The sequence below is a fragment of the Nematostella vectensis genome, chromosome 6 (assembly GCF_932526225.1).
Source record: "Nematostella vectensis chromosome 6, jaNemVect1.1, whole genome shotgun sequence".
Lineage (NCBI taxonomy): Eukaryota > Metazoa > Cnidaria > Anthozoa > Actiniaria > Edwardsiidae > Nematostella > Nematostella vectensis.
Window position 1 is genome coordinate 4,112,571 of NC_064039.1, and position 11,616 is coordinate 4,124,186.

Consider the following 11,616-nt stretch of genomic DNA (forward strand, 5'->3'; position numbering starts at 1 on the left):
GTTTTTTTTATAACCGTTTTATAAACTGAATTGCATTCAGAATAACTCAAACTGGCAACAGTTATTATTTCAATAAATACTTGTGTATAATCTGGATAAATAGATTTTGCCGGTCGTTGAGTGTTATTGTTAGAAAATGATACAAAAATGTTTGCAGGCCTGGCCACAAAGTAGCACAGGAAACCCACAAGGAAACCCACAAGTGTGACAGTCGTTCGAGATCGGTTGATCATCCTTGAGATCTAGACTAAGCCTGCTTATGGTCGTAGTTTCTTCAAAAGGGTGCTTTCTGCGACCAACATTGAAACTTTTATCGTTACAAATTTGCAGAAGAAATAGAAATATGGCTACAGGGGGAAATACAGTCTGGCATCAGACCTCGATAACAGTCGAGCCAAAGAAGAGAGGGATTCATCTAATCACTGACAAAATAAACAAAATTCCAGAGCTCAAGAAGTACAAGATTGGCTTAGCTCATTTACTGCTGCAACACACATCGGCTAGCTTGTCATTGAATGAGAGCTGGGATCCATCCGTGAGGAAAGACATGGAAATGATGTTAAACAGACTAGCACCTGAAGATGCCCCATATATACATACACTCGAGGGGCCAGATGACATGCCGGGTATGTATGGTACACCCTATAGGGGCCAGATGACATGCCACGTATGTATGGTACACCCTATAGGGGACAGATGACATGCCAGGTATGTATGGTACACCCCATAGGGGCCAGATGACATGCCAGGTATGTATGGTACACACTATAGGGGCCAGATGACATGCCAGGTATGTATGGTACACCCCATAGGGGCCAGATGACATGCCGGGTATGTATGGTACACCCTATAGGGGCCAGATGACATGCCACGTATGTATGGTACACCCTATAGGGGCCAGATGACATGCCGGGTATGTATGGTACACCCTATAGGGGCCAGATGACATGCCACGTATGTATGGTACACACTATAGGGGACAGATGACATGCCAGGTATGTATGGTACACCCTATAGGGGACAGATGACATGCCACGTATGTATGGTACACCCTATAGGGGCCAGATGACATGCCAGGTATGTATGGTACACCCTATAGGGGCCAGATGACATGCCAGGTATGTATGGTACACCCTATAGGGGCCAGATGACATGCCACGTATGTATGGTACACCCTATAGGGGCCAGATGACATGCCAGGTATGTATGGTACACCCTATAGGGGACAGATGACATGCCAGGTATGTATGGTACACCCTATAGGATCCAGATGACATGCCAGGTATGTATGGTACACCCTATAGGGGCCAGATGACATGCCAGGTATGTATGGTACACCCTATAGGATCCAGATGACATGCCAGGTATGTATGGTACACACTATAGGGGCCAGATGACATGCCAGGTATGTATGGTACACACTATAGGGGCCAGATGACATGCCGGGTATGTATGGTACACACTATAGGGGCCAGATGACATGCTAGGTATGTATGGTACACCCTATAGGATCCAGATGACATGCCAGGTATGTATGGTACACACTATAGGGGCCAGATGACATGCCGGGTATGTATGGTACACACTATAGGGGACAGATGACATGCCAGGTATGTATGGTACACCCTATAGGATCCAGATGACATGCCAGGTATGTATGGTACACACTATAGGGGCCAGATGACATGCCAGGTATGTATGGTACACACTATAGGGGCCAGATGACATGCCAGGTATGTATGGTACACCCTATAGGGGACAGATGACATGCCAGGTATGTATGGTACACACTATAGGGGCCAGATGACATGCCAGGTATGTATGGTACACCCTATAGGGGCCAGATGACATGCCAGGTATGTATGGTACACCCTATAGGGGACAGATGACATGCCAGGTATGTATGGTACACCCTATAGGGGACAGATGACATGCCAGGTATGTATGGTACACCCTATAGGGGACAGATGACATGCCAGGTATGTATGGTACACCCTATAGGATCCAGATGACATGCCAGGTATGTATGGTACACACTATAGGGAAAAGATGACATGCCAGGTATGTATGGTACACACTAGAGGGAGTAAAATCTGATAATAAACATACCATGGAGATACATACTGCAATGGCATAAAAAATCTCTTTTTGTTCTTTTGGGGAAGGTCAGATTTTTTATCAGAAAACCCACCCCCACCCCTCTGGGTGGTTTTATATTTTGCTGTTTCTAGGCACTGCATTCCAATGTTTTAGGTTCTGTGATGTAAGAAACTAACAACCAGTCTGCAGTGGATACTAGAAAAGATAATGGAGACACCTTGTTTTTATTTAGGGAAAAAACAGTGTCTGGCTTTCATCATTCAAACTAGTAAAATGTATTTGGTGTCTTTTAAATTGGCGCTTATCTTGCAGAGAGGTGATATGATTGAAGAAATCGTTGGCAAGATCTCTTAGCACAACTTAAACCCCAGTTATCCACAGTTATAAGTACCGGCTGTTAGATTAACATGGCTTTTTATTGAACATGTTTTTGTAGGAAATCGTTGGCAAGATCTCTTAGCATAACTTAAACCCCAGTTATCCACAGTTATAAGTATCGGCTGTTAGATTAACATGACTTTTTATTGAACATGCTTTTGTAGGAAACCGTTGGCAAGATCTCTTAGCACAACTTAAACCCCAGTTATCCACAGTTATAAGTACCGGCTGTTAGATTAACATGACTTTTTATTTTGCAGCTCATGTGAAGACCAGTCTGATGGGTACTAGTCTAACTGTTCCCATCACTAATGGGAAACTTAATATTGGAACCTGGCAGGGTATCTGGTTGTGTGAGCACAGGGATCATGCCAGTGCACGGCACATCATCGTCACACTGCAAGGGACACAATGAACATATCAAAGTAAGGGACAATAATTTATTAGGGAATAGGGTTAATTAACTTACATCAGAGCAAGGGCTACAGGATAGACTCTGTTTACCTGTCGATGTTTATTAAAGCAAGGGTACAGGATAGACTCTGTTTCCATGATGTACATTAGGTCAATTTCACATGAGGCATGGAAGAATGCATAATTTTATAAAGCTCTATTGTGTGATGCAATCCTCATTGTTGTTGAGGCAATGCATTGTATTGTCTAAAAATGAAAAAAAAAATATTTGACACAACCACTCTGGAGCAGGCAATTTAATCTGAGGGTGTTAATACTAGAGTTTGTATGTCAAAAAAATCAGTTTTTAATTAAAAATAAATCAACTTTCATAGACAAAGAACAAGCTTTATATATCAGCATAGTTTAAGTTTAAGACCCATAAAACAATATTCCCTTTTTTGTTTTAGTGAAATGTATCTGCTCTCTTAGATATATTGTTTCAAAGTTCTAGGACGAGCCATGTAATGTCCACAATGAAAAGGCATTAAAGTTTATTTTACAGAGAACACTTCAGCATGAGGTTGCTTTTGCTCTTTTAAAATACTCTTAAAAATATTTAAGGCTGAACAAATCATAAGAAAAGCCCCAAGAACTGTTGAATAAGCCGTTGTGGACATTACGTTGCGGACATTACATTTTTCTATACCTTGTGATTTTGATGGTATCCAAGTTGCTTCACAAACTATTTTGTTGTTGTTTGCTTTTTTGAATACTGTCAACAATATTTCAAGCTTGAGGGTGTACTGACATCTGTTGCTAAGGATAAGTGAAAATAGCATGAAAGCCTTGTAGAAAGTCATAAGGGACTGATAAAAAATTGACCACCACAAGTGTGCTGACTATTATGATGACGTTACCCCGTGACGTCATAATGTGACGTCATAGATACAGATAAAAGCAAATATTTCAAGTAAAACTTCTCGAAAACAAATATTGAATACGTTCTATGAATCTTGAGGGATGGATGCATTAAGCCAAGCATGCAATTTAAATATGATTGAGTAATTGTTTTTTTATGATTTTTCAAAGGTCCTGAAAACCAGATATAATTTTGGTTTCTGTTAGATTAAGGCTTAATCCATGCTTGGTTATATGAAGGAGATTTAAATAAAAAGGAATACAGAAAAAAATTTGTGTTTTGAAATAATTTGGCGACAAAAAGCTTTTTTTAGAAAAGGCAGAACCGGAATTGAAACAAAGCCCGCATGTGCACATTCGGCCTGCTCAGACACACGATATCTCACATGATGAAATTGAAATGAAGTTCAAAAACAAATTCCAATAGTGTTTCGTGGTAGTTCCTTCAAAGGAACGATATCTGTTATGTAATGATGGAAATTGACAAAGGGTTTTTAAATTCTGATACAGCGCGCGCTACTTTGAAATAAGATTTTCAGTTAATTCTGTTAGCAGCATGCGCAGGTAGTGAAAATTGAAAACTTTGGCTTCAAAAAGGTTGGCTTGACTTAAATCTTTGCAGAATCTTCGTTTTTACAAAAAATGGGAAATATCATAACCTGAAAAGGCTGAGATCAACTTAAAGTCAATTTGGGGGAACTTGAAACACATATTTTTGTTTCTTTTATGAGTACAGGAAAGCTTGTGAATGACGAATTCTGTGTTATGTATATGCGCACGCTGAACGCCACTAGCTTAGCAAAGTCGTTACTGAGCAACACTAATGTCATCAGTAGAATCAGATCCATTTAAGAAACAAGCCATTTTGGACATTTTACAAACTGCATCTTGTGGATCAGTAGAATCAGATCCATTTAAGAAACAAGCCATTTTGGACATTTTACAAACTGCATCTTGTGGACATTACATTTTTTTATCTATAATTGATCATTTTCCTACTTTTACAACAACATCTTTACTAACGAGATATATCCTCAAAGGGGAAAACCAATGTTTTTATGCTTACTAACAGGACAAAGATTGTATTAAAATCTTTGATTTCAACAAGTACATTCATCAATCAAGGCAATGAACATGTACACTAAGAATTTTCTAGACTAAAGTGCTACCAACTAGTAATCTACAGCAAAGACTAGCTCAATTTTTTGCTGCCTCTGTGCTGTAAAATGAACCAGTCATACAGTACAGTCCATAAAGTACACAAGACATGTGGACATTGGCACAGTCATCTTTTTGGGCCAGTCAAAATGCTTGCCCAGGGGGGGAATCTCCAGAAAAATAGACGGGTGTGATCTTTTAGGGTATAAAAGTTCGACCAACTGCCATCCCTTAGGGGGTGTTCAAGGATATTTCTGATTTTGCCATCTCTTAGAGTATAAAAATCGACCAACTGCTATTCCTAAGGGGGTATTTAACGTTTTTTTTCTGATTCTGCCATGTGTTTGGGTTAAACATTTCTTCAACCACACCCAATTTGCTATCTCTTAGGGGTAAGAATTTATGTTGACCACACCCAAAGTGCCCTCCCTTAGGGTTAAAATCATTTTGCCGACGATCACCCCCGTCTGTTCTTCTCAGAGTACCCACCTGGGACTTCTCGGCTCTAGCACTAATAGCAAGGACTACTGCTGAATGCTAGCAACTGGAATCTACAGCATCAGTCTGATGCAATGACTTCCTCAATTTCTTACTGCCTCGTGTAAGTGTAACTGGCCCATAGAGTGCACAAGACGTGGACATTGTCACAGTCAAACTGCTTGGCTCTAACACTATGCATGAACTTGACTTTCACAATGTTTTATCTGAAATTGACAGTGCTTGACCAATGTAGTATTTTCGAACATAGTCGAAAATAGTAGAGTAGCATAGTACTCTTCAACCATAATTCATTTTTTTTCTAAAACTACAGTTAAATAAAAAGGAATCAAGCATGCAAAAGTCTAAAAACGTTTTACTTTTTTTAGTGGATTACAGATATGAAGTTTAGAGATATTTTTATTTTTTTCACAGCACAGTCTAAGCCTTACAGATGCTGAACATAAAATTAAATCTAGTTTTCATATTCTTTAACTTCCTTCTTTACTGTTAACATTCAAAGCATTGCATGCTTCATTTCGTCTAACATTTCACAGGAAAATGCATTTAAAAAAAATCACTTTAACGGTTGGTTGATTCTTGATACAAGAGTACTTGTAAATTAAAAGTTATCAAAAAAAAATTCTAGTGGAATGTTTAAGGACTTATCTTATGCTCATGTTGACAAAATGTCAAGTGTTACACATGTTACAAACAAGTAACATGTTTTATATTGGATTTTTCTCTCTGAATGTAATGTCCACAACGTGAAACTGCCCATTAGAGCAAGGGCTACAGGATAAACTCTGTTTACCTTGATCTACGTCAGAGCAAGGGCTACAGGATAGACACTGTTTCCTTGATCATCAGAGCAAGGGCTACAGGATAGACTCTGTTTCCTTGTGGTACATCAGAGCAAGGGCTACAGGATAGACTCTGTTTCCTTGTGGTACATTAGAGCAAGGGCTACAGGATAGACATTGTTTCCTTTATCTACATCATAGCAAGGGCTACAGGATAGACTCTGTTTCCTGGTGGTACATCAGAGCAATGGCTGTTTCCATGACGTATATCATATCAATCAATGGCGGTTATTTTTTCTTAATGGTTTAGAAGAGCCTGGGGTGAGTGTGAGGAAAACCTGCGCTGTTTTAAAAAGCGAGGGCCTAGGCCTGTTTGCGGCTTACAAAATCAGATTTAACACAAATTCAGGGATGTTTAGATAGAAAGTAGATCTAGAAAAAAATGAGTCTAAAACGGCTGTCCGTGTTTGCCAGTTTGCCAAACTACCGGGTAGCAATCCATCCAGGTATGACTGGTGCTGGTTTGTGTAGTGACGCACCAAGGTTCTGGCTTAACAGCTTATACGAAGTTCCCTATAGTAGACTCATTTTTGGCGCGATTTTCGTAAATGTTTTAGATTTTATTAATGCTTTATCAGATTCCGTTAGATTCACCCTTCTTGAAAATCAAATTATTATCTAATGCAAGTTAAATTGAATGTTTTTATGTTAAAAAAATATCGAAATCTCCGCGATCAATTTTTTTTCTAAATTCACAGTAACACCTAACATCTAAACTGACCTGTCAAATTTCGCGATTGATGAATCTTAATTTTACGGAAAAATTGTTCTCCAACCTTTGAAAAAATAAATGCTTTCTTGCCTACAAAGATCCATCCCCGAATTTACGCCCCCTGCTAAGTCCAAACTCTGAAGCAACTTTTGTGAGAGGGGCAAGAGGACCAGTGTTGCACAAGAATAAACTCCAGATAGTCAATTCGAGAGTATTTTTGTAAGGTAATTTGAAAACTAATGAATTTATTCCTCTTTGACATTTGAGCGCAAAGGGCGCTCTTCTTCTAAACTATTCCCGACGCTATAGCTAAAATAGGCTTTACCGAAAGTACTTGCTTTAATGTAGTTGCATGTCGAACCTGCGTTTATGAGAAATTAGAATCCAAAGTTAAGTATCTGAACGCGCTTCAAACGAAATCCTAGAATATATGTGTAAATTCCAAGTCTTTAAATGACAATGACTGCTCTTGTAAGAGTGGCCCTTCACATATGAACGAACAATGATCTAATGGTCAATCTCATGTTTCTTCGCTGTCTTCTTTTTTCCCGCCTTTCAATTTTTTTATTTTTATTTTTTTGCTTTTTCTGATAGAGTTAATGGTGTTTCCGCCCAAGCAAAATGAAGATCAGATGGACAATTAATGACTCCATTATTGGCATAGGAAGGAACCAAGCGAGTCGGTTTTTGTTTTTATTTATCAGTATTTTATTTATTTGTTTAGTGTCTTCGATAAAAAGTAAACTCTATTTATGGGATTTGTCTATCTAATAGTATTTTAATAGTATCTTAAATATTTTTCTTTCGTTTGACACGTTTATCTCTTTAGAAGTATTTTAAGTAGTCGGTATCTTATTCACCCCGTTGGTTTTGGTTTCCTTCTAGTCATATATCCTGAAACGTAATTTTGAAATTGTGAACATACCTTTATTCGATTACCGTTCTGCATATTTTATTTTATATACAGCGTAAACAAGCAAAAGATCTGTAAAACAGAAGGTTTTCTCTTTTTTTTTTCGGATATGCTGACCAATCCATTCCTTCCTATCTCCGCTACTGAGATTTTTATGCATTTTTGTTCGCTTCCAGACAAGTCTTAATTACAAGTTTTGACTTTATTGACGTGGAATAAATTAAACAGACCCCTAGGTTACTCGTTGCATTTTGCATAACGCTATAATCCATTTTTTTCGCTTTTGACTGCATAGGGATTTGCTAGACATCTCGGGTTAAATTTTTGTCTTAGTCACTTTAAGGATTTGAGGTAAAAAGTACTCGCTTGCTAGCCTGAGGCGTTTTCTTTGATCTTTTTCTTGTTATACAGTATTTTGTTATTTCCCTTTCAAGGATGGAAATTTGTGATAATCTTAAATACGGCATTTACATGTGAATTACTGCACCTGCCTACTTTGTATTATTGTCGGATCATCTCCCAACAGATAAAACAAGGACTCGGTAGAGAAAAACGGGATTTCTCCTTGAAACATTAGTTTTTGTTTTCGTTTAAACCAAAGAGAGGAAGGAAATGATCATTTAATTATTATCCAAAAGGACAAACAAGATGAAGTTAAAGAACGTCCATGTTTATATCTTCTTATTATTAAAGATTCTTTCTCTAACCGATGACTTTTGCTGTAGTTATCAAACTTTAATTAATACGGCAAATGATGGTAGCGTTAAGAGGAAGGAATCAAAGCATGTCTTCCCATGGTGTTTAAATGCTCCTTAATTTTTCTGGTTACAGTTTTCCGCTCAATCCCCCGGCCTAAACAAACAAACAGCTATAGCGCATAATTCGCCTTCCAAAGATAAATAAACGGAGACCGATTGAAAAATTATGAAACGGAGCTTGATTGTGTATTGGGTGACGTTGTTTTCACTTAGGATTATTTCAAGTGTGAGAACGTTTGCCTTTCAAAACGTCGCGCTATTTCGTTTATTTTCGGCTTTAGAAACGCGACAGTGAGATATTCCAAAGGTGTGGAAATGGTAAAATAACAAAAGGACACAAAGCTCAGCCAATAGGATTTCAGACGATGCTGGTGTACATGGAAGTAAAGTTTGAATTAGCATAACCCATCAGTCAGTATGGAAACAAGGTAACACTCAAATGGCCTCAGTGGTAGCTCCTGTTGTTTTTCTATACAATATTTTCATAGGGTGTTTCAACCTGGCTGATTTTACAATTTTCAATTCTATTAACGCGCTGTTTAATACTATTGTACTTGCAGTTTCACAAGCGGCTGATGTTTCCCTTTATGATCTGTCCCTTGGCTCTTTACAGGGAATTCACACTTACTATCAACACTATACAACTTGTATTCACAAGGCTTTCTTCTGCTTTACTTGGGACAATTTTCCATCGACTAATATTTATGCGTACCTGAAGCGATACGAGACTTTGTACGCTTAATGGGGCCTTTAAGCGAGACCGAAGTCTTTGGCTTCTCCTTGTGTTTATTTTTTATGACTTTGGCCGCTGTGGTGATGAATTTCTTGGTCTGCTTGGTCGTCTACCGGAGTAAGGAGCTTCGCCGACACATCTCAAGCGTTTTTATTGTAAACCTTGCAGTTTGTGACTTCATGATGTCGATTTTTGCGATGCCGTATTCGTTTGGAGCTGTTGTGGTTAATCACTGGCCATTTGGTAACTTTTGGTGTCAGACAACGGGATTTTGGAACTTGGTTCTGAGCCTTGCTGCGGTGTTAACGCTCGCAACCATTTCTATCGATCGCTATATTGCTGTGATCAAACCCCTTCAGTATCGCGCTAAGATGACTCTTCAGTGGGCTCTGGTCATGATCGTTTTCGTCTGGATTCAGGCGACCGTTTTTGCCATCGCGCCAATTGGACTGGGCTGGTACGAGTTTAACTCGCACTACTTTTTCTGCACATTCCCATCCGAACTTCAAACCGTTGAATACATTGCCTTCAAGGTATTGACTTATACGGCCAATGTTGGCGTGTCATTGCTTATATTACTTTCGACTTACTACAAGATATTTGGAGTTGCTAAGCTTCATTCCCGTCGTATTGGACACGCGGTTATTAGCACTGTACACTTTGCTCCAGGAGTTCGGGGCGCCATGTCCACGGAGTCGAGTCGTCAAAGAGAGTTTAAAGCCGCCCGCAAAATCCTATTCGTAATAGGAGCGTTTGTGTGTTGCGTGGCACCTTACACTACGATACGACTTATCGAGTTAGTGAAGGGATACCAGCCCTTATCGCACCGTCTGACTATTGCGTTTAGCTGGGTGGCGTATCTTAAAAGCGCTATTGACCCCTTTATCTATGGCTTGCTTCAAAGACGATTCAGGCGCGCGCTCTTTGAGCTGTTTGTTGGTCCTCAGCGCGCTCGAATGGCGCGAAACTCGCTGCCTTGTGGCCCGATACGACTCAGTGTGCGCGCTAAAAGGCAGTCGTCCCAAAGCGAAACCTGGACGGCCGGACTGAACATCGTTAAAAGTTCTTCGTTAGATAGTTGATTGCGCAGTACTAAGGTGTTACCCAACCCTTATGAATGAAAATAACATTAGACTGTATTTACAAGGGCGAAAAAGAGAAGCTAGTTTTTTTACACATTAAAGGCATCATTCAACCAATAAAGAAATGATATTTCATTTTTCTCGGTATTTGAGAAACATTTCTTTCACTTAAGGATACTTTGCCCATGAAACCTTAAGATTTCCTCGCGAGGTTTAGTCAGCTGTTCCCTTTGCTTCTCGATTTTGTACAAATTGTACCGAAGAAAATAGAAACTGTATATTTTTGTAGACATCCAATGTCGTAGTAAAAGCTTGATTGCTAGAATGTTTCTGTTTTATATTACTACAGTCATAATAGTTTTCTCTGATGTGACTATTTTTGGAAACCCTAAAACATTTCCACGGCGATTCAGAAGCTCATATTAAAGGGAAAAAACGACCCGAAAAAGACAAAAGCAACAGAAAAGCGAGACCACAAAAACAACACTTTACGGGCTTTACTTTTTTTTAGATTTATTGAGAAAACATAGCCCAATTTTGGTTAACGAAGTTCCCTTAATTTTTTCATTTCCGTTTTTCTCACATGCAAACTCAGTATCTTTCGACATAAAGTATAGTTTTCGACAAGAAGTTAGTTTTTTTCCGCTCACGCAAAATATGACAATTCATAATACAACAATGACTTCTTATTTTTCTCTGAATGATTCTCGTCCAGTTTCCGAGCTTTCGAGAGGTCTTGTCAGCTTTGAGTCCAATAAAAAGACAATAAGAATGAATATGGCTTTCTACCTCTCACAGCTGTCTGCTAATTGGGGCTAGAGGCCTAAATAGAATGAAATATCGTACATTTCCTTAAACGATCTGTGTGTTAAGTTTTACGCTCCGTGCGGTAAACTTCTTAGATTGCCTTCCAAAAACTTCAATATTGCAACACGGTTGAGATTTTGCTTTTCGATGCCTCAGGTTTAGAAAAAGATAAGAAAAATGTGTCAGAGTGTTCTTATTCTAAGAAGATCGTTATTACATCCCATCCACATGACGTATATAATAAGCGCCCTAAGAAAATAAATAGAAAAAAGCGCTGCAAGTTAATTATAATTATTTGCCAGATCTAGACGTGCCAAGGCA

The 11,616-nt window shown here is 38.9% G+C and overlaps 2 protein-coding genes across 2 annotated transcripts; both read left to right on the forward strand.

Annotated features, from left to right (window-relative positions):
* The first annotated feature begins 183 nt into the window (after nucleotides 1-183).
* Nucleotides 184-4,064, forward strand: LOC5502640 (UPF0047 protein YjbQ). Its single transcript, XM_048729497.1, has 2 exons — nucleotides 184-626; nucleotides 2,739-4,064. The coding sequence occupies exons 1-2, from the start codon at nucleotides 260-262 to the stop codon at nucleotides 2,891-2,893; spliced, it is 522 nt and encodes a 173-aa protein (XP_048585454.1). The 5' UTR covers nucleotides 184-259; the 3' UTR covers nucleotides 2,894-4,064.
* Nucleotides 4,065-7,602: 3,538 nt separating this feature from the next.
* On the forward strand, nucleotides 7,603-10,810 carry LOC5502650 (G-protein coupled receptor 26). Its single transcript, XM_001623766.3, has 2 exons — nucleotides 7,603-9,101; nucleotides 9,234-10,810. Exon 2 carries the CDS (start codon nucleotides 9,415-9,417, stop codon nucleotides 10,486-10,488), a length of 1,074 nt encoding a protein of 357 aa, XP_001623816.1. The 5' UTR covers nucleotides 7,603-9,101; nucleotides 9,234-9,414; the 3' UTR covers nucleotides 10,489-10,810.
* The last annotated feature ends 806 nt before the right edge of the window (nucleotides 10,811-11,616 follow it).

Bases quoted from the DNA above. Each gene is read 5' to 3' on its own strand.
- LOC5502640 (XM_048729497.1), top strand. From the start codon at position 260: ATGGTCGTAGTTTCTTCAAAAGGGTGCTTTCTGCGACCAACATTGAAA. The intron at 627-2,738 runs GTATGTATGGTA...TTTATTTTGCAG, and splicing joins GGGGCCAGATGACATGCCGG to CTCATGTGAAGACCAGTCTG.
- LOC5502650 (XM_001623766.3), top strand. From the start codon at position 9,415: ATGGGGCCTTTAAGCGAGACCGAAGTCTTTGGCTTCTCCTTGTGTTTA.